At 37.7% G+C, this 24,155-nt stretch overlaps 1 protein-coding gene across 1 annotated transcript in view; it reads right to left on the reverse strand.

Moving 5' to 3' along the window:
• The window catches only part of CCDC152 (coiled-coil domain containing 152), a 31,701-nt gene extending 12,753 nt beyond the window's left edge, over positions 1–18,948 (reverse strand). The window contains exons 1-4 of the mRNA XM_008692583.2: positions 18,692–18,948; positions 16,510–16,617; positions 14,704–14,809; positions 8,333–8,401 (exon numbers count right to left, since the gene is read on the reverse strand). Of these exons, the coding sequence (XP_008690805.2) occupies positions 8,333–8,401; positions 14,704–14,809; positions 16,510–16,617; positions 18,692–18,907 (499 nt within the window). The 5' untranslated portion in view covers positions 18,908–18,948. The remainder of the gene's footprint in view (positions 1–8,332; positions 8,402–14,703; positions 14,810–16,509; positions 16,618–18,691) is intronic.
• Between the last annotated feature and the right edge of the window lie 5,207 nt (positions 18,949–24,155).

A 24,155-nucleotide genomic window follows, 5' to 3' on the forward strand; every position in this document is an offset into this window, starting at 1 on the left:
TGTAGTAATAAGCCTACCAAAGTATTCTTCATTTCTGTTACAGTGTTTTGATCTCTAGCATTCTTTTTGTTTCTTTCTTAGGATTTCCATCTCTCTTACTTATATTGCCAACATGTTCTTGCATGCTGTCTACTTGATCCATTACAGTACTTAGCATATTAATTATAGTTGTTTTTAAATTCCCAGTTTGATAATTCCAACATCACTGTCATGTCTGCATGACCTGTGTCTGCATGACAGACTCCTGTTCTGTCTCTTCAAATTGTGTGAGTTTTTTGCTTTTTATTTGGGCTAATATAATAGAGTCTGAGTTCACCCTAACTTTTTAAAAATTTAAATTCAATATTCAATTAGCCAACACATAGTACACCATTATTTTCAGATGCAGTGTTTAATAATTCATCAGTTGCATATAACACCCAATTCTCATCACATCACATGCCCTCCTTAACTACCCTAATTTTTTGATAACATATTAGCAGCTCTCTCTAGAATGTAGAAATAGTTACCTTAATTTTTTTTTTTTAAATCTTGGGCCCTAGTTACCATTTTCAGATTAATAGGACAAGTCCCACTCAATATCCAATTACACTTTCCTCCTACAATCTTAATATAATCAAAAACTAGTCACAGCAATAACAAATCATTAAAGATTTTTGACATCTAACAATGCTTTAGGAAGGTTTGTCTTGTAGTATAGTAATGTTGAGAGGAGACCTTAGAAATGGAGTCCACATATGAAACTATTGCAGAAGCATGGGTAAGAGGTTATGAATATGTGTTTTGTGGGCAAAATCGATATTGTTGGGGAGAAAGAGTAAACAGTAACCGCAAAGTTAGAGTCCTGGTAATTGGGAGAATAGAAGTATTTGGGGCAGAAGGGGAAAACCCAGAACTATGTTTACAGGGGAAGATGATGAGTAACATGAATATCCATTAAATCATAATATTACAATGACAGTAAAAATCTAAAATCAGTGTGCTTTTAAAGGTTGAGATCAGACAGAGAGGAAAGTTATATATCAAAGGGTCATATTTAAAAATGAAGAGCTTAATCTTGATGGTAGCTTCAGTTTTACAAAAATTTTGTTGGAAAACTGATGTTTCCTTGAACGAAAAGCACCAAAAAATTTTGAAAATATTTTTAACTAAAATACTTACCTATAAAATACACTACTGCCTTTAGAACAAATGACTTCAGATACATTTCTCCCTGCCCCCCTCTCATTCCAACTGGATTTTCAGACCATGAGGACACAGTTAATAGTCATGTAACCCGATAGTGGTGAAATGTGTCTTGTTAGTAGAATGTATGTATTTTAGAATTAGGAAACTGGAGATTTTAGAGGATTTTGATCTCTATTATAATAAAGGAGTTCTACTTTCTGCTATTCAGTTTTGTATTATTTTCAACTTTAAGGTTTTTTGTTTGTTTTTTTGTCACAATAATTAAGGGCTGGGAACTGCCTAAAAAACATTGTGCTAACTAGGCAACTAATACCTCATGTATCTATTGGAAATGCTGAAGCATCCATTACTGAAAGATGAAAGTAAAGATATTTGATGTTTTCTAATTTATAAGAGCATCCTTTCTTGTCTTTGTAATGAAGTATCTGTAAAGGGAAGTTCATCATCTCTACACACCTTCCCTGACCACTTACTTCACCGGTTATCAGTGTTAGAAGCCTGATCTGTATTTCTTCCCTACTTTTCTCCCAGCTTATATAATTATTTATAAACATGCATTTGTACTGGTTTTATTTATTTTTACCAATATAAAATTGTACTATATATATTACTTTGCAAAAAACATTTCCTAAAAATGGACTTTCCTTCAAATCTGCAATTTTTCTATGCATATATCTACATACATTTTTCATAATTTTCTGTAAATAGGATCATATCATACATGCTGAACTACTTTTAGGACACTCTTCCCTGCTCTTTCATTTTCTTTCTGCCATCTTCCTCTCTCTCTTTTTTTCTCCTTCGTTTTCCCACTCCCACACCTGTGGTGTAATTGTGTTTTCTTATCCGTTTTTCCCCTTGCACTTGACCTCTGGATCATACATATGGATACACATACACATTTCCATAATTTTATTCATATCTTTTACCCGTTTAAAAATTCTGTTTATCCCTGCTGGTCAATTTGTAGAGCTTGTTGTATATTGTAGATATAAACTACACAGGGGAAGGAAAGGAAAAATAAAATAAGATGAAAACAGAGAGGGAGGCAAATCATAAGAGACTCTCAACTGAAGGAAACAAACTGAGGGTTGCTGGAGGGGAGGTGGGGGGGATGGGGTAATTGGGTGATGGGCATTAAGGAGGGCACTTGATGTAATGAGCACTGGGTGTTATATGCAAGTGATGAAACACTAAATTCTATCCCTGAAACTAATAATACAATACATGTTATCTAAATTGAATTTAAATAAAAAATTTTTAAAAACCTACATTGGTATTTGAAAACAATTTTTCAAATAAATTACTTTTTTTTTTACTTTTGAGTGACAAAATAACTTGTAAAATTGTTTTATTGTTGTTGTTGTTTGTACTTTTTTAAAAAATTTATTTTAGAGAGAGAGCAGAAAGAGGGGCAGAGGGAGAGATCAAGAGAAATTCAGGCAGACTGCATGCTGAGGGCAGAGCCTGATGGTGGGCTTGATCTCAAGACCCTGAGATCATGACCTGAGCTGAAACCAAGAGCTGGAGGCTTAACTGACTGAGCCACCCAGGCACCTCTGTTGTTTGTACTTCTGTTGTGTGTTGTTAAGAAAGTCAGCTCGGTCTTTTTTTTTTTCTTTATATAGTATCTGAGGTTTCCAGATTGGTTAAGAAGACAGCAAACAGCTCTAGGTTGTATCCTGCCTACAGTGAATGTTATATCCTGAATTTTCTTTAAAGTTTTTATTGTTCTTTTTTACACTGCAGCTTTATCCATCTGGAATTTATTTTTAATGTGGTGGGAANNAGTCCAACTTTCTTTTCTTCCAGATGGAAAGCTAGTCGTGCTAGCGCCATATGTTAAAATGCCATTCATTTTCCAATAAATTGAAATATTTATTGTGTCATATATTACATTAACAAATATTGGGGCCTGCTTCTAGAATCTAGAAATCTACTCTTTCTGGGGATGTAGTTTTCCATTTTTATGCCAATACCATATTGATTTCATTACAGCAGTTTCAGGACATGTTGTTACCTGGTAACAAATCCCCTTCTTCACATTCTTCTTATTTTTCAGTTTTCTTGTTTCTTCTGTCAAATGAGCTTGAGGATTATTTTATACAATCTCCCCCATCCCCAATTTAAAATTTTAATTAAAATGGCATTAAATGTGTATATAAACTTGAGGAACACTGACATTGTAATGATGAGAAATCTTCCCTCTGCCAGAAACCTGATCAACCCATGTAAATGTTGAACTACTTGCATATTATCTGACTTAGGCACATCTATAATTATGCTAACTAGAACCACAGAACTCATCTGTGAACCAAAGCCACTTACGGAAGAAATAGCTCACTTCCTTAATACTTTACATCACACTTTGTTGGCTCTATGTTGGCTTTCATTTTTAGTACAAACAACATGATTATTGTTGGCACTGTTGTTTTTTCATCATCCTACCAGAGGCTATGTTAGATGTTCTTCCCTCTCTTTCTCTTTTTTTTTTTTTTAAAGATTTTATTTTTTTGAGAGAGAGAGAGAGAGAGAGAGAGTGAGAGGGAGAGAGCACAAGCAGGGTGAAGGGCAGAGGGAGAAGGAAGCTCTCCACTGAGCAGGGAGCCCAATGAGGGGCTCAATCCCAGGACTCTGGGATTACGACCCAAGCCGAAGACAGACACTTAACCAACTGAGGCACCCAGGTGCCCCAAATTAGATTTTCAAACACAGATTCCCACTTTGGCTACTTCCTTAAGGTGCAAGGCTCTTGCTGCTCTGGTTGGAGTATTTGTAAATTCAAATAGCATTTTGCATCATTGTAGAACCCACCTGGTCCTGATATTTGGCAAGTAATCTTTCTCTAGCCTAGGCAAAATTAATTTTATTCTCTTAGACTCTAATAATTTTGTGATATATTTTTCTAAATTTAGTTATTCTCCTTTGGTATTGAACTGGGAGGTCCTTAAGAGTACACTGTCTTTTTATTTATTATACAATTACAGTGAGTTGGGTTTTTTTTATATCATTTATGATTGTTTAGCTTTGTAATAATTTCATTCCATAATGAGATAGATATTTTTACATTAAAGTTTCTTACATTGTTGCCTGAATAAAGGCTGTGTTGATTTAAACTGGAACTGTTCTCCAGCAACATTTACTCAGATCCTGGAAAAGTTTTCGTCTTTTAATTAACTGAGTGTTCTTATTTTATTATTATTTTTTTAAATCGGAAATTGATAGTTACCTAACTGTGCAACTTGTTCTTTGTCTTATTTTGTTTTGCCTTGGTTTCTAGAAGATTTAGAGTTAACTTTTGTGGTATATTGAAGCAACTACCCCTTAGGAAAATACTTTGATCAGAAGCCTAACCTAACTCTTATTCATCATGGGCAGGAATAGCATTATGGGTGTGCGATCTCTGCAGCTGCATGGGACCCTGCACTCAGAAGGCTATCTTTGCTCTAACATTCTGCCAGCAATGTCCTGACATTCTTAACAATTTTGTCTTTGAACTTACATTTTTAAGTAAATTTCAGTGGGACAATAGAGCACGCATGTGAGCAAAGGTAAGAGCAACATCCACGTCCACTGCTCTTTGCCACTACATTCATACACAGCATTTGCAATGCCCCGTGAGCACAGAATTCTGGTGGACGTAGGATGCCTGTTAGCTCAGCAAAACTCAAAGGTACAAGTACAAGGTAAACACGTTCCATCTACAACTAAGTAAGCAAGGGTCCTTATTTTCTTTTGTACTAGAACTTGCTTCAAAGGCAGAAAGAAAGCAATAGCATCTAAGAAACATGAATGACCAGGCAACGCTATCATATCCTTCCTCAATTCTGTTATTTTCCTCTATTAACCATCTAATTATGCTAAAAAGGATGACATAAAAAAAAGAGAAGGATAAGAAAATTCACAGTTCCTTTTCCTTTTAGTCCTTTGTTCATCAGGAAGTGAAGGAAGAGAGTATTGGTAGAATGTGCAGGTATCAAGAAGTAAAATGAATAATAAATGGTTTAGATAGTTTTGTGCAGCATTTTCACTGTTGTGGTAAGAATGAAACAGATACGCATGTACAAGCAATGAAGTATTAATTGTGTACTTTTAAAAAAGATTTTATTTATTTGAGAGAGAGAGAGAGACAGAGATAGTGACAGAGAGCACAAGCAGAGAAGAGAGGGAGAGGCAGGCTCCCCGTTGAGCAGGAAGCCCGACATGGGGCTCCATCCCAGGACCCTGAGATCATGACCTGCGCTGAAGACAGACGCTTAACCGACTGAGCCATCCAGGCGCCCCTATTGTGTACTTTTGTGTATTAATTGTGTATCTTTGAATTTAAAACTGGCTTGCACATTATAAAGATGAATGGTAGTATTTATGTTCCTAATTAAATTTTTTTATTCTTTTTTAACTTAGAGCAACATTAACAGAAAGTATAAAACCCTGGCAAGTTGAGAGAGACCACAGAAGGAAAAAAAAAGCTTTATATCTTAGAAACCTTAGTGTTACTTTTTCCACCACCTTTTGCACATTGGGCCCCACATTTTCATTTTTGCGTGGGGCCCTGCAAATTTTGTGGTTGGCTGTGTTTATGGGTTTTGTTCTTAGCTTTCTTTTAATGTGCCTTTAGCAAACCTCTTTGGAAGGAGACAATTTTTAAATAATGAAGATTCTGAAGTATATACTCAAAGCAAATCATTTCCCCAGATAGAATGTACTTATATAAATGTAGCATTTTTCCAAGGATATACTAGAGGCTAACATGATAAATTATTGTATGTTGAAAGAAGCATTTCTACATTTTTCAAACTACTTTTAATTTGAGCAATACTTTTTTCTTTAGGAATAAACTAATCATTGATTAGCTTACTTTCTCAAATAATTCTTCTATAGAATAGCACTCAACCATGTGCTATTGTCCTTTTAAAAACATTCTGAGCAGTGATCAATTTTGATTAATCATTTTGATTATGATTGATTTTGTATAGTAAAGTTGAATTATACATAACAATGTCTTTTTGGAAACCTACCCTGATAGAGTATAAGGGCCTAAATAAATTCAAATTATTCAAGTGCAGTTCAGACAGGAAAAAAAAAAGCAATATTAAATTGCAAGAAATTATCTAGAGATAATCGGCAAAAATAAGCGTGAATTCTACTGATTTTAGAGATGCTCTGTGCTTGCAGCTGATTTCATGTGTCTCTCTTCTCCATGACGCCCTGCCCATGTGTTTAATTTAAGAACTCAAATTCCTGAATTCTTTTTTTTTTTTTTAAGATTTTATTTATTTGACAGAGAGAGAGCACAAGCAGGGGGAGCTTAGGCAGAGGGAGAGGGAGAAGCAGGGTCCCCACTGAGCAGGGAGCCCAATGCAGGGCTGGATCCCAGGACCCTGGGATCATGACCTGAGCCAAAGGCAGACGCTTAAGTGACTGAGCCACCCAGGTGCCCCATGAATTCTCTTCTAATGAACAAAAATCTCTGAATCTTATTTTCTTTGTCCTGGTAATAACTAACCATAAGTTATGGCAGAATGACACTATCTTTCATTCAATGAATTATAGGGGTCCTCCTAAATTAGCATATAGGATAATATAGAGAAATATAATATAGGAAAAATCCTTATCATTTGATATATTGTGATGAATCATACTCTAAGGACCCATGTCCATGCTCTAAACTCCAAACACATATTAATTCAAAGAGAGGATATTATATCTGTGAAAAGATTGTATCCTTGACCATTGGTCAATATTTGATATCTTTTTCACAAAAAATAACAATTCAGTAATGAATATATTAAACATTAACTTTCTGGGACTTCAGAGTAACTTTAATTTCTGGTAGATGTTTTATTTGAACAAAATTCTGGGAAGAGTTAAATTAAATATCATTCGAATCCTAGGATAAGAGGCCTGTAAGGATTATGAACATTCACAATTTTTTAAATGCAGTTAGGTATATTTAGACAGAGAAGGGAAAAATTGTTTTGAACCATCAGCAATGAGATGGGAAAACGAAAGCCTAAACCAGGTGTGGGATGGGATTCAAACACTGAAACAAGTGAGGAGACTGCTAGAGCCAAGAAAAGTGAAAATCTATAGGACATACGGGGATCAGAAGTCTGCAGGACTAAGCCAAAAGAAAAGGCATTGGAGATGGTGTTCTTCCCCATCTATTACCCTTCTTGATCTCCAGAACAGCTTTTAGTGGTGTATTGATAGGAAAATGAATCCTCTCTGTACTGCAGATGCTGTTTGACAGTGTAAGTGTGAAATCTTTTAATACAATTTTAATATTTGTTTCATCAACACTTGAGGAAATGTTTTAAGGTAAAACAATGAGGGGGGAGTAAGAACTAATAGCAATTCTTAAAGATAAATCTCATTAGAACATTATAAAGACAATAAGGAATAACATGCCAAAACAAATGGTGTGTGACATCATTATGCTTCACCTCCGTATGTAAAGTACTTTCTTTATGATTAAAAATAGGGGACTAAAACGAAAAATTCTTGTTTGATGTGTTTTATATTGGGAGGGACTTTGAAGGCAATTTTATCTAATCTCCAAAATAGCAGAGGAAAATCCCATAAACACTGCACTGTAGCTAAATCAGAACAGAACAAAACACTTGGTTGTTTTGTCCATTTTGTCAACGAACAGGCACATTGGGTTAGCATGACCAGCAAAAATAAGGTAAGGTGAAGATGCTGGCTTCATTTACACAAACACAGCCTCATTTATGATGAAAATTAAATAGCAAACCATCACTGCAGTTTGAATAGTATATTCATCATGTAACACTAGTAAGTAGCTACCCTTCAAAACTGAACACAAGGTCTTTGCTTTAGTACTCCTAAGAATAAAAATGTTTCTAAACTTTTGAAAATAATAAAGAGAATTATTATGACTGATTACAAAACAGCCCCCTCTGATGTCCCTGTCAGAATAAGATTGAATTGTCCTGCTCAGGGTGGCATTTCTTATTTCATAATAATTTAGGGAAGTAGGATTTGGTAGAGAGGAGCCTTGCCATTAGCTGATGAATTTAACAAGACCAGATTAAAAGAAACTTACTGTCAATGATGTAAAAACTCTATTTTTAAAGATAGTCAAATAGAACGTATTTTTGAAGATTTTTTTCTAACTCACCTTTCAAATCATGTTGAAATTCAATGGTCTGTTGTAGCCCTTTTATCACATTATGAAGAGTAGCACATTCTAAAATATGAAAGACATTTATTTGAAAGTTACTTGCTTTCATTTTGGAACTATTCTCTCAAAGTTGAAAGACTTAAGAAATAAAATACTTAATTGACAATTATGAGATCTTAATAAAGCAACAAGCTATCGCAAAGTAAATAATATAATAAGTACTTTTTATTTACCCTTTAAGTCAAATGCGTTCTGGGATTTGGTCATGAGTTTTCTATGCACAATAAATTCAGCATAGGAGGTATCCCCCACTCCGTGTGCTTTAGCAATATTGGCCCTAGAAGGAAGGTGCACTTGGACATGTCTGGGCCTTCATTGCAAGCATTTATGCCCTGTCGTGTAAATAAAAGTTTCATTATACTCTTGGTTATAGCTAGCAATAGCTAAACCTTTGGTGAGTAGCAACAGAGATGGAAACTTCTGTAATTCAAGCAGTCCACGTGGCTGTAAGCTCCAGGATATCAGGGACTATTTTCTGTTTGTTCACCATTTCTCCCTAGTACTTAGAATAGTTGTGACCCATACCAGGCACTCCATAAATATTTGCTGAGTGATTGATCAATAGGCAATATTATAGTAAACCGAAGAAAGAAAGGGGTAAGTGGAAAAGCTCTGGTCTGAAAATAACATTTTTGCTATTCTAAGTGCTTTGCAAATATTGAGTAAGTTAGCCCTCCTAACCCTATGAGGTAGGTCCTAGTAGTTGCCTCATTTGACATATGAGGAAACCGACACACAGAAGTTTGGTAAATTGCCCAAGGTCACACTTATAACTAGTAAGTGGTAGAGCTACAACCTGAACCCCAGCAGTTCAGCAACACAGCCTATGACTTAACTACTTCACTACCACAAAGAAGACCAGCTCAGGAGCCTCTACTAGAGTAATATGAGTAGGTTGGAGGCCCTGGAAAGAAGGCAGGAACAGAATCAGAGAAAGACTCTGTCTGATGGTTATTGCTATTGAATTTTTACTAGAAGGTTAGGGAGCACAGGTTGCACTAGTTAAAGTCTACAATTACACTAGCTAAATATATAGTGAGGAAAACTTCACAAAAGAATAACTTAATATTTTTAAAATATTAAAACTTGTGAAGTTTAAGGACAATTTCACCTTTATGTGCTAATAAATATTGGATCTTATTCTCTTTCATCCAGTTTCAGAGGTCCAAGATGGATAGTCAGCCAGTGTGCACTGATATGACATACTGACTGGCTTCCATTCTAGCTGGGCATCTGTTTTGATGGTTAAATATTAAATACCATATTTGTATCTAATAGTAAAAAGATATCTAGGTATAATAATAATACCATTTATTGAATGTTCATTCTGCCAGGCATTACACTAAGTGCATTATAAACATTACCCCAATTGGTATTCAAAATGATACCGAGAGTTTCATATTATTAGACTGATTTTACAAAGGGAGGCAGTCATCCGTAGAGGTTTGGTTACTTGCCCAGGATTCCAGAGTTAGTAAATGGAAGGTATGGACTTAAACATAGATTTTCCCCCATTTCAAATCCTGCTAGTAATCTGCTATTCAATACTTCCTCAGGAATTACAGGATATGCTGATGAAACCATGAAACCTGGTCTAAGGGACTAGAATAGTTTCCTCTTTCTCACTCTCTAGCTATGACACCCTGGGCAAGCTACTTAACCTATTCGAACTTTATATTCTCCGTCTGCAAAATAAAAGTATGGGTAATTCCCGTCCTCCCTCACATACGAGACTATTCTCATATATATGACTGTTCTGACAACCAAAGGAGAAAACAGTACTTTCTAAATTTACTCACACATATTCAACATTGTTTTTGTTCTCTCCTCTGCCTCTCAACAGTTTGTATATATATCTTCTCTCCATTCTCCACATTTCATTTTAGTTATTTGCGGCTTCTCCCACTAGATGGTGAACTCTTTCAGGTAAAGATCATATCTTATTAATTTTGGTATTTCTTGCACCTAATATGGTGACTATTTCATAGGTGTTCAATAGTCTTTTTATTTATTGACTAAAGGAAAGAGCCAATACCGAGAGGGGAGAATGCAAAACTTTGCCTTTCAGTTAGAGGTCCTGCACTGAGTCTCCATGTACTTTCTTCAACTAATGAAAGTATTTTGTAGAAGTTAAAAGCTTTATGCAGATATAAGGTTCTACTATTGTGGTTTTTCACTCCTCCGTGTGTCCCCTCTGCCATCCCCACCACCCACCCAAAGGTCCCACCATCCTCCATTTTTTCTCTTTTAGGGTGCCCCAGTGAGAGAATGGCGGTTAAATCACCTTGGACATCGCCTACTTCATATGTGCTATGTTAGCTGCTATAAGTAGAAAATTAAGGGGGCGCCGGCCTGGCTCAGTCAGTGGAGCACGCAACTCTTGATCTCAGGGTTGTGTGAGCCCTGCCATGAGTGTAGAGATTACTTAATATCTTTAAAGAAATTAAGGCGGCACAGACTCTGCCATCACTCCTCTTTGTGCCTTTTAGAGGAATAAATCCAGCAATTCATGAAATACGGTAGCTGAAGCTCTCAGTACCGTTGACCCTTGAGTAACATGGGGGTTAATAGTGCCGGCTCCTGTGCGGTTGAAAATCTGAGTGTAACTTTTGACTCTTAAAAACTTAACTACTGGGGCACCTGGCTGGCTCAGTTTGTAGAGCATGTGACTCTTGATCTCAGGGTTGTGAGTTTGAGCCCCACATTGGATGTAGAGTTTACTTTAAAAAAAAAGTTCAAAATCTTTACTAATAGCTGATGGTTGGCTAGAACCTTACTGATAACATAAAGTGCATCAACACATATTATGTATTATAGCCTATATTCTTACAATAAAGTAAGTTAGGGAAAAGAAAATGTTATCAGAAAAATCACGAGAGAAAATACCTTTCCAGTATTGCACTGTATTTATGAAAAAGCATGTGCATATAAGTGGATTCATGCAGTTCAACCCTGTGTTGTTCAAGGGCCAGCTATAATCAACAAATTGAAAACAGAGCCCAGAAACTGAAAGTATATACTGTTTTTTTTAAATGTGTATTTTCAAAATATGAACACGAGGTGGCTCTCTCAACACTTTTTCCCCCCAAAGGAAACTGGCTCAATAAAAGACTGTTCATAAGGTAAAATACCATTCATTATTTTAGAATAATGGCTTTTCATTCTCTTTGCAAACCTTTACCCACATCATTTCTGTTGGATTTTACAATGAATACTATCCTATCCAATTCTTCTTAAAAGTTAGAGTTCAGAATATTAAGCTACTTCTTATACTGTATAATTTAGTAAATGGTTATTTTGAGCTCAAATTTAGACTCTATCATTAACTAGCAATTTGAACATTAACATCTATTTCACAAAGCACTTGGAAATGTTGAATATAATTATGTATGAAGAGGATTTTTTTTTTTTTAGCACTTGGCCCTCAATACTAATAGTATTATCATCTTGAGCTGGCACAGAAATTCTTTATCTAGTATCAAATGTAGAAAAATACTTTAGTATCAAATATCATGGTTTTGTTCTTTATTATTGAACAAATCCAATCATATATGTAGTTTGTTCTTCCTCTCTACATGAATTAGTACACACTTGGCTCTATAAGCTGTTATTCCCACTAGTTCTTTTACTTCTGCTGTGTATTATCCAGTGAAAAGGTCATTAGATTGAGACGAAGTAGAGCTGCATTTTTTAAAAGTATTTAATTATTTTTTTTCAAGTAATAAATACACATGAAACACAATAATATTGTGAAAAATAATTCTCTCTCCAATCTCTGCCCCCAGACTAATCAGTTTCCCTTCCCCCAAAGCAAGCGGTGTTACCAGGATGCTGATGCTGTTTATCTTTCCAGAGATACACAAATGTATAAGGGAGAGGGTGTTCTGTGTATTTAAAGATATTTTTATAAAAATGATAGCAAGCTGTAGTGAACACTGCTGTTTTCATTTAATGTACCTTGGAGATTATTCTGTATCATATTGAGACACTTTGTTCTTTTCATCAGCTGCTTAGTATCTCATTAAATAAATATGCCTTTATTTATTTAATCAGATTTCTATTGATGAATGTCACATTTGGAAAGGCCTTCTCCGTACTAAAAAACAAACACACAAGCCCCCCACAAAACCCTATATTCTCTTCTATTTTTTTCTGTGGTTTAATTTTTTTCACCTTTATTTTTTAGTATAGTTTTATATGTATAGAAAAATCAGGAAGGTATTATAGAAAATTGCCAAATATCCTACACCCAGTTTCCCCTATTACATCTAACATTAGTATGGTATGTTTGTTACAATTAATGAACCAATACCGATACATTATTAACAAAAATCTATGCTCTATTCAGGTTTTCATAGTTTTTACCTTTTCTTTTTCTATGCCAGGATCCCATTCGCAATACCACATTACATTTACTCATCATGGCCACTTAGGGTCCTCTTAACTGTGATAGTTTCTCAGAGTTTTCTTGTTTTTGATGACCTCGACAGTTTGGCAGAGTGCTGGTTAGGTATTTTGTAGAATGTCCCTTTATGGGTATTTGTCTGATGCTTACCTCATGATTAGATGGGATTATGGGTTTTGGGGGGAAGATCACAGAGGTGAAGTGCTATTTTCATCACACCATATCAAAGGTACATACTATCAACATGACATCAAGTTGACCTTGATTGCTTGCCTTAAGTGGCACATGTCAGATTTCTCCACTGTACTGTTACTCTCCACCACCCTGTTTTCCATACTGTATATTTCATACAGGGAAGAAAGTCACTATACACAGCCCACACTTCATGAGTGGGGCATTATGATTTACCTCCTTGAGGGAAAATCACTTACATAAGTTACTTGGAATTCTGCAGAAAAGATGTCTCTTCTCCCTTATTTATCTGTTCTTATCAGTATGGGCTCATTGATATTTATTACATACTTTGGGTTACAACCCAATATTACTTTATTTAGTTTGTTGGCCAAATTGTTCCAGCTTTGCCATTGAGAACTCTTTCAGTTGGCTCTTGTATCCTTTTAACACACCCCCATCATTGTGGAGTGTTTTATTTTTTTTAGCATTTTCCTGCTTTCTGGTACTGCAAGATGCTTCAGGCCCATCTTAATATATTTCCTGCCCCAGTCCTAGAATCAGCCATTTCTCTAAGGAGCCCTGGTTCCTTGTATTGTAAAATACTATTAGAAACCAAGATCTGGGTTCTTGTTGCTACTGCCTTGTTGTTTTTAGGCCCTCTTAGTTGACACAGCAAGGAAATATCTGTATATGTGCTTTTTTTGTTGTTGTTTCTTTTCCCTCCCGACGTAGGGCACTTTATTAGTGAGGAGTGTTGGTCTGGGAAAAGGGTGGCTGGAATGAAAAGGATCAGTGCCCATTCTGGGGACCATTTCTAAACATCAGGCATTCTTCCATGAAAATTTAGAGAAAACTCCCATCATGGATGGATCCCTCTCCCCTCCCACCTCCCACCCTCTGCCAGAGGACAGCACTGTGACTCCCAAGCAGCAGGGGTACCTAAGGCACAGCTGGGCCCAAGGACAGCAGGGTTTCAGTGTCAGGCACAGGAACACTGTCAGGGGACCCCAGGAACTTCTCAAACTTCTAGGTGAACTTGAGGGAATTCAGGCTCTCTTGATTTCTCCAGATGCCCTGAACTTGTTGCACAGGGAAGCCAAGCACTACCAGGCCTTGAGGCTAGAGGTGCAGCTGAAGCTCATTTATCTGTGTGTAGTCCCAGACCACTGTGCCTCAAAGCAAGGGGACATTCTCAAAGAGCAGCACCTTGCCCTGCAAAGAACCCAGGCTCTCAGGCTCTCGGCAGGCCAGCAGGTGGGCAAAAAAGGGTAGACCAAGAGCGGGGCCACAGCTGGGAGGATAGCTGGCTGCTGGGAGCTGAGAGGTACACGTGTCCTGATTGTCCCAGAAGTAAGGGGAGAGCTTGGCACTAAAATTTTTGACCCACCTGAAATTTCTTTTGAGTATAATTGTGAGGCAGGAATTCAATTGTTACTTTTTCCCATGGTTTTGAAGGCCTGGATTGAGCCTTGAATTTGCCATTTCTTAGTTTAGTGGCCTCAGACAGGCTAACTTCTTTCATCCTAGGTTTCTTCATTACTGGGGTGGCTTAGTAATACCAAACCTATCTGTCTATCAGGGCTATAGTAAGGATAAAATGAAATAATAGCCCAGAAAGCTCTATGTGAATTTAAAATATTTTACAAACGTATGGTATAATATTAATCACTGCTGTACCAAAGAGTACTCTCATTAGAATTAGTATTTCTTCAGACAGCAAAGAACTAACCTTCTTTAATTGAGACCTCCTTTGTTTGCATTACTTTTAACAAATAGTTAGCTTTTTCCAACTGCATATCCAGTATATTATTCTTTCCACTGGTTTCTATCATTTTCTGCAGAAAAAATAATATATATTATTACCAAAGCAATGTTGCTATTTTAATTTTTTTAACCTAATGATATGAAGACTAATGAAAATACAAACCACTTAATACCTAAAAGTCTAATAATTAAGTCTGGCATATACTTTATGTAAGTCAACTTCCTAATTTATTTTTAATTTTAAAAGTAACATGGCAAAAAATTAAAACAGACTAACCGTTACAAAGAGTTATGAAAATCAAAAATATGACCTAATTTGAATCTCCCTCTTTCCAACTATTGAACCCTTAGTCCGATGGTTAACAATTCCTTACATATATTTCCAAGATATTTTATGACTATACAACTATAGATAAGGATATTATACTCTGTTCTGCACCTTGGATGTTCTACTTAGAACTGTTATCTTAGAGATGATGTCATATAAGCAATATAGGTCTACTTCATTCTTTTTAAGAGCTCCATTGAGTTTCATTTCTGAGTATATTGTAATTTACTTAACTAGTCTCCCTATTGAGGAGAATTCATGTTTCCACTTTTTTGCTGTTACAAACAATAAATGAACGTATCTTTGTGCATAGTATAATAGCTGCCATATACCCTTGGAACAGCTTCAAAAATCATCAATGCATTGTATCATCTATATCTCCACCCACTTCCCTATTCTATCTGCTTCTGAATTTATCTTAAAGCAACTCCTTGACATATATTATTTCATCTCACCACCTATATGTATCTCTAAGAGATAAAATTCTCAATACAATCACAATACCATTATTGCGTCAAAAAATTAATATTTCTTATTTAAAATACTTAAGGATATGTTAGATATTTCTGACTAAGCTCCAAAAAGTTTGTACCAATTCCTCTCCCACCAACAGTGCTTATTATTTCTTTCTCTCTTCTCTGTTATTTCAGTAAGAGTTCTTGGTTAAGAAAACTCAAGTTCATCATTTTAAAAAAGTTCATGTTACCTCAAAATACCCATCATCATGGTATTTTTTTTATTATGGCCATACTACACTGTGCAGAGGAAAAGAAGGAAGAGAGAAGAATGATAAGGAGAGAAAATAGAGGTAGGTATTATTCCCCTTTTCACCTTTGCTTCACAAACCCACTCTCCAAATCTTTCATTTATCTACTTGTATCTTCTCAACAGCTAATTCCTATTCCTCTCCAGAGCAGACGAGAGGGAAAACACCTAATATATGCTTGTGGGTTTGGACTATCATGTAATTCATCCAGAGTTGGTGGGGTGGTGCTGGGGGGGGAAACTTCAAATGGATCTGTTTCTAGGCAAAAGAGAAGGAAAAAGAAACAGAATAGGAAAAAGTAAAAAAGAAAAAAAAAGTTAGTCATAATGGTAAGACATTGAGGATTGAGTCTATTTAAATTCTTACTAAAACATTCCTGGGTTTATAGACATTTTGAACATTTAAGTATGTATTTTCCCTTTAACTTTAGCCAAAGTATATCAACTGTTTCCTTGTTCCAGAACCATTAGGATGTTTTAGTACAAATCATCCAAAATGAAATACATTTTAAATATGGATTTTAAAAATGAGAGAGAACGGGCTTAGCCAAATGTATTTCCATTATCTTTACCTTGTCTATTTTTTGGTACATTTTTCTTTTTTCCCCAACTCCTTTCACTGGCAAAATCTGTTTCACTTTTCCTTTTATGCTACATCTGTTTTATATCTTTACATACCTTTTCTATCTGTGAGAAGTCATTTATAAGTTTGTCAAGATTCACACTGCTAATCTTTTTCATACATTCTTCGTTGCTTTCATTCATGTCTAAACTAGTGAAGAGTAACTAGGGTGAGAAACAGATGAAAGAAATAAACAAAAGCTAAAGCACTACAACAATGGTAATAACTCAAATACTAAAGTTTCTGTATTCCACCCAAAGAGCACCACTTGAGCTCCATTGCACTCAGAAAATTTTTGTTATACTCATTAATAGCCAAATGCATTAAGGCTTCCCCACTCCTCTCCACGCCATCCCAGTCAAGTTTTTTCTAAATAAATCTAAAATTAGTGCAATGTTATGTGTATATGTAGAAATTATTTGTTCCTATTACACAAAAAACTATGCCATTGTTCAGCTCATTTCCTAGTCATCGGTATGACAGGACTTAAAATCTGGTGTATTGTTAATTATTGTTAAATCTGATGTGTGACTTTTAAATATAGGTATTCTCAATTTAAGATGTTAAAAATATTTGTTAACTATCATGTCACAAATATTTTTTGCTGTATTTCCTGGTAGTGTGCTTATTGCCATGGACTGAATTGTATCCCCTGTCCCCCAAATTCCTTTGGGTGTAGCCAGCTGACTGTTGAAGAATGAGTTTGTTTTAGTCCTATGGAACCAATCATAAGAAATTCTACAGAATTCCTGAGGTAAACTCATCCAGTCAGGATGAAGAAATTGACCTTTGCAAAACTGCCAGCATTTACATTTGGGGGTGGGAGAGTATCTAGACGAATTAGGATTAATACAATCTAAAAGTATGAGACACTTGTCTTTAGACTTTTCCACAAGCAAATTGGAAGGAGAAAATACAAATCTGAAATTTAGGCATTCTAGATTGAGGAAAGAGCATGTCCCAATGCCTGGTGTGTGAAAGTGGTAGTGGCAGCTAGTCCAAAGTAAAAGGTAAGTAAATTTCTAAAGTAATTACCTAAAGTAATTTTAGGGGTCATATTCTTCTTTAAAATGAGGTCCATCAAAACAGACGTTGCTTGACAGTTTGTTACTTCACAAAGAAATCTCATTTCCTTTCTCTTTTTGATATTATATGACATTAACAACTATTAGTGGTTCTTAAGTGAGAGAATTTTAGCTATATATTTTCAGCTTACTGAATTATTTTCCTCCATCACATCTTCAAGTAAAACTCTCTCTAATATCCCTTAGAAAGTTACAACTTGATCTTTAAGGCAGGTGAACTATTGTAATAGCATCCCATGATAAATACAGCAAAATTCCTTTTGGGGTAAAATTTAAAAATCACCTCTATTGGATAAACTGTTATTCTTTAAAAGAACTACAGGATAATCTGAAGTAGTTAATGCAAAATTTTCCCTCCCAACTTTTTTTTTTTTGGTTCCTAACATTTTAAATAAAAAAAGGTTTTACTTTGGTTGTGTCTCAGATGCCAGCTCTTGAATTAAATTCATTTTAATTTCAGCTTGATTTTCTCCCAACTCCTCTCCTCTAACGAGCCTCTTGGAATGTTTTTCTTTATAAAACCATCGCCAATATTCCACTGGCTCTTACTGCACGCTTTCCCTTGTGTGTGTTTGTCACACAGGCTGAAAATCCATCGGGTCCATTTCTAGGTGTTGTCATAGTCTCCCCCGCCCCCCCCTCCAATTTCCTCGACCAAGATGTCTTCAGTGAATGCGGCCTTCCCGCCCGTGAAACCAGGTGACAAGCTGGTGATTCAGGGCTCGACAAATTCTTCGGCGAGACGCAGAGACTGACCTGTGACCTTCGGGGCCCAGAAGCACGAAACATCCCTTCAGGTGGGTGCCAGCCCCATTTCCTTCCCCGCCCTCCTTCCGCCGACTAGCATCTGGGCCTCACCCTCTCCCTCCGCCCACCCGGCTCGGCGGGGCCTGTGCTGCGCGGGCCAGAGGATGGGCTCGGAACCCCCCCCTCCCCTCCCTGCAGCTCTCGATGAATTCACTCAGTCTCGAAGCCCGGGGCGCTGCTCCCTCCACCCGAGTCGCGGGGGCACGAGTTGCCCAGCTCCACTGCGGGCTGCGCACCCCCGCGCCCGAGGGGAGTGGCTGGGTCAAAACCCTGCTAGGGGCCAGGAGACCGTGAGGGGCTTTGAAGAAAAGAATGTCCAAGGGCAAAGGGGGAATGTCGAACCCACCGACAAAAAGCCTGGAGCGCCCCGCCTCGGCTCACAGATGCCCCCGTCTCCCACGCCTCCGCCTCCCGGTGCCGGTCCGCCCCTCACGGCTGTCCCCTCCCCGGAAGCCGGTTCCCCCAACAACAGGCCCGCCCCTCTCCTGGCCCCACCTGGGCGTGCTCCCGCGCTCCACCGCCTCTCGTCCCTCACCTCCTGGGCCCTTGCTCCCCTCAGCATCTGGTGCTTCTCAGATAGTTCCTCTAGTTTCTAGGACAGGACTCAACAGCCAGAGGCTGCCAGATCCATAATTATTTCTCCAACCAAAGAATAAATCACATTGGTTTTAAGATTTGATCAGTGAGTCAGCATTAAGGAATAAACAATAAACGATATTTACTAGAGTCACTTATGAAGTTGGCTTATAAGGTACCAGAGACTGCTAGGTGATAGAGATGAAAGCGTGAATACAATGCGGTCTCTGCAGTCCAGAGTTGGCTAATGGAGCTGGTCTCCCACCTACGAAGCTTTATCTTGGTAACTTAATGCTTAAGGGCTTAGGCTCTGTGTGAATTCAAGCCCCCAACTCTTGTTTATCAACGGGTGACGCTGGGCAAATTTTTAAGTATACTTGCCTTAGCTTCTTTATCTGTAAAGTAGACATTAAATAATAATGCCCACCTCATGGGGCTATTGTGATAATTAAAGGATAGGATGCATTTTAAAAAGTGCTTAATGCAGTTCTTGGCATAAAGTGTTCAAAAGTATTAATTAGTATAATTTGAAAATTTTGGTCAACAATGGTTTGAAAGTGTATCCACTGCCAACTTTGCCCTCTCTGCTTTTTTTTTTTTGAGTGGGAGATGACAGATATATTTTTATTAATTCCATTTTCTATGAAAGCCAAAATCTGGCAAGCAGATACATGTAGACTGTAATGGGACAAACCATACTTTATTATTTGCAAGGTAGTATAGCATGGTGGCAAGAGAACTAGGTCAAAGTAGGAAATGTGGGATGGAGTCCTCTATCGCAGTTGGTAATCTGGGAAGGTCAATTCATCTTCCCAACCCCCCCCCACCTTCTCACACAAAATATATATATTTATATGTATATTATTCATATAACATATATATTATATATGTGTGTGTGCGTGTGTGTGTTAAATTTTTTAACTTCTAACTACTCACTAAGCTTTCCTTGACATTAGTAACAACACACAGGGATATCAAAAATGGCCTTTTGAATTGCTGGTTCTATCCAATTAGCACATTTAAATATTCCATGTAACCCGTATCATAATGGTTTTTGAAACAAGTCCATTTTAAGGCCCATCTAAAAATGCTATTTTCTCCATAGGGCGTTCAGTGATCATATCAATCAGCTGTGACCTACCTTTCCTTGCTCTATGTTCCTATTACACTTTGGACCATACTGGCCTTCTTGTGGCATTTATTAGGAGCGTCTGAACTGCTCTCTTTCCTGCTCTTTGATCAGCTCCTTGGTGGAAGAAATGTTATTTTATATATATATATATATATATATACACACACACACCACACACACATACATATATGTCTCCATAGTGTTTAGCATAGTCAGAATAAATAGAAATGAACCAACACACCAGAAATGAGTCAGAAAAATTTAGCTTGATTTTTCTAGTTTGAAATGAGTCATAAGATTCTCTTCCAGTTTATAGATAAACTAGCTTTTTTCCGAGAGTCTAGTGAGTTCAAAATATGTCTGGCAATGAGAAACTATGTGAGCCTCCCCTGATTTCATTTTTAAAAAGGGAATGCCTTTCGCAGTTGTATTCACAGTTTTATTCAAGTATCATCCACTTGAGAAATAGAAAGGATTCATTGAGTATTTGCTCAGAAACTGCCTGGAAAACCTAAGAAAGGAATAAATTACATTATTGTGTCATACTAACAAAGGGAGTATAAAGAAAGCAATGTTTGAATCCATTAAAAAAAAACACCTTGATTTGAAAAATAAACATACGAACCTACCCAATTGTAAAAAACAAAACAAAAAAACCGAGGCTACTGATTTATTCATACACAGTTCTTAAGATGAGTGATACATTGATTTTGTTGTTGTTGTTACAAACAGCTTCACTTATTATTTTATTCAAAAATATTTGTTAAGTACTGGCAAGGTACCAGCTCTTGAGGGTTTAGGCATTATGAAGAGGAAGACAAGTAACCTTAAGTCTCTTAGGATTGCCTTAAGACCATGAGCACTAACCCATCTATTTAGTCAAGAAATACTTTTTAGGCACCAAACCTGTTCTGGGATCTGTGAGAATAGGAATAAACAAATCGGGTGTGGTCCCTGACCCCAGAGGGCTTACAGTTTTGAGAGAGAAAGAGATGATAAACAAGTAGATAACCAGTAAATAAAAACAGTAATAAGAGCAAAGAAAGAAACACAAATCCAGGATATTGACTTAAAAAGTGCATGGGAGTTGCTTTAGATGTGGTGGTCGAGGGAAGTCTGAGCAGATGAGATTGAAAATGAGACGTTTAGGGTACATCAGAAAGTTAGCTGAGGACAAAAGTGTTGCTTTTCTTACCTCCTGCTTGCTCTCTTGATACACTGCTCCCTGCTCTTATTTCTTTATCACATTCCCATTTTTCTTTTTTTTTTTTAAAGATTTTATTTATTTATTTGACACAGAGAGACAGCCAGCAAGAGAGGGAACACAAGCAGGGGGAGTGGGAGAGGAAGAAGCAGGCTCCTAGCGGAGAAGCCTGATGTGGGGCTCGATCCCAAAACACTGGGATCACGCCCTGAGCCAAAGGCAGACGCTTAAGGACTGCACCACCCAGGCGCCCCCTATCACATTCCCATTTTTCAATGTCTACTTCTGAACTACATTGTCTTGGCTTCAGCTGCAACTTCCTGCCCCCTCCCGTAGCTGCCTGGCTGCAACCCCGCTCGCAGTCATTAGGTGAAAGCCACCCCTTGCACCAGCTCTATGACCCTGTGGAACTATGTTGCTTGGACTCACCCTCATCCTTCCCTATATGGAGAGAGGAATTTGGATAAGATTGCAGGATAGAGCCTGAACCATCTAGAGTTTTTTGTTTGGTTTTGTTTTCTCACTGGACATAACCTACCCTAGATAAACATTCTTTCCAGTTCTTTCCCGTGGTCTTCAGCCATCTCCCTCACCAAGTTGTGCTTCCGGTTTATACAGCTGATGTTTTCAGACAGTTTGGGAGGGTTTTTTTTTCTCTTTTTTTCTTTGTAAGCGGTAGATTCCCTCTTCCACTAATTTTCTGCAAAATTTGATTACGTGTTCTTGATGCAGTTCAGGCAGAATTTGACGTTTTAGCTGGAGCTTTTGAATTTCACTTTCAAGCTGAGAAAGTGAAAAGCCACTTCTTTGCCTATAAGTTCCCTGTCCCTCCTCCATGTCCTGAGGACTTCTAGCACTCCTAGTCCAGGTTTGAGACCCCAAATTTTCAGTCACTCTCTTAACCTGAATCCATCTGTTAGGGACCATCTTTTAGGAGCTCTCAGATTCCACCCCAACTTATTAAAAGATTCCCTCTAATCACACATAGCTGTCTGGAAGAGGAGTTCTGGGTGGTTTTCTTCATTTTGTTACATTTCCTGACAGACTGGCACACAAACACTGCCCCAGATGGCTTCCTCTTACCTTGGTCGGGTGTGGTGGTCCAGGCAAACCCAGCCTCCACCTTCAGCAATATACCTTGGAAATTTCATTGCCTTCATCCCTTCCCTGCCCATTTTCTTCTTAATGTTCACTTTCTCTGATCCATTTTTTTAATTCTTACTTTTCTCTAATCTCTCTTGGTGGCTTCTAGATCTCCCATAGGCACTATTTACAAAGGAATGGGTTCTTGTCTTGAGTTTTAATGCACCATTGGTCTGTAACCATCCAGGGAGCTTCTCTGGTATAATCTGAAACCAGCCACCCCCTAGTCCGAGGGCAGGGAGAGACCAAAGAAAGAGGCAAGCCACTCCAGGTTGGTAGGTGGCAGTTTTAATAAACAAAGGCAACTTAGGAGGTTTGTCTTGGGTGTCAGTGAGGTGAATGGATCGCCAAACCCACCCGCTGAAACTTCAAGGTTTAGGTTCAGTCATGTACACTGTGCAGGTGTTCTCAACACCACATCACTATCTCAAGGTTGTGTCCTCAAGGCTATGCAGCCTCTAGGAGTGGGAAAAGCAAGTGGAACCCCCCTTTCAAGGACAGAAGAGGGGGTGAAGAGTTTGAGTACCCAGATCCAGCTCATGGGTCAATCTGCAGTCACATCTTTTCCATGACCACCCCCAACAGGCACTTTTCACTCTTTGAATCTCATGACCAGGTAAGAGAGGCTTTCAGCTTGATGGAGATTGAACAGATGTAATTTCTAGTAACATTTATTATACAGTCAAATATAAATCTCCTATTTTGCCTTAAATTAGTTCATTAATCTATCTTGCCTCTGAAGTATAGTTGAAGATTGGGAATTAAGTTCTAACCATTTTTCTGTATCTAGAATATGGGAACAACTTTGGTGAAGCTGTTTGCAGCCTTTATTGGAAAAACGGGCTTAGCCATCTCCTCTGAGATTGTGTTCAATCTTCACTAATAGAATTTGCCTTTTAATAAAGAACTTACTCTACTCCATGGGAGAATATCTTCAGGACATAGATTCTTTCTCAGGCTGCTCATGGAGGCCTGGAGGGACTCAGCCCAGGTGTTCATTTCACCCAGGAGATTTCTCTAATTCCCCACTCGGCCCTCCCTCATCTTGGGGAAGTATTTCTTTAGTCTACTTCTCTGCACAGCTAGAAGGTATAAAAGGAAGTCTCAGGACTTTTCTGACTCAACAGTAATGTTTGTGGGCAGTGAAGGTGAGGAGAGGAGCCCTCACTAACCCGCCTGTGTTATTCTCTTGGTGATCATCTTTTAAAATTTATGATCTAGGGTTACAGCTTTTCTCTTATCTGGTTCTTGTTGTTGAACACATCTAGGTTTTGTTCATCTTGCTAGGTTATGGGGTGATGGGATTCTGTGATTTCTCATCTCCCATCTTTACCAAGAAGCATCAGTAGCAATTTAATTGTACACCAGTCGTATATACAGTTTGAAGAGATTTAGGGAGACAAATATACTTGAATACCATTCACAACTGCTACAAAACAATGTACGCACGGGCTTCATATGCCTTGCAAGATTCTCAAATTGCTTAGTGTCACTGTCTCCTCTGCTACATGGCAGGCATTATGAAGACTTCGTGTCCATTTCTTAATGGATGTTGCTACAAAAAGGCAATTTCCAGTTCCATGTAGGTCGGTCTAGCAAGCCCTACAGAGTTTGTGTTAGAATTTGAAGGAGAGAATCTAGAGCCGTAACCAGTCCCTTCGACACCTATCTCGGCTGGTCTGGAGCCCACTGGGTGATTTCCGCTTGTAGCCAGGTCTCCATCAGGAGCTGCCTTATTTACTTGCCAAAGTATGT

This window comes from Ursus maritimus, unplaced genomic scaffold (genome assembly GCF_017311325.1).
Source record: "Ursus maritimus isolate PB19 unplaced genomic scaffold, ASM1731132v1 scaffold_15, whole genome shotgun sequence".
NCBI classification, from domain to species: Eukaryota; Metazoa; Chordata; class Mammalia; order Carnivora; family Ursidae; genus Ursus; species Ursus maritimus.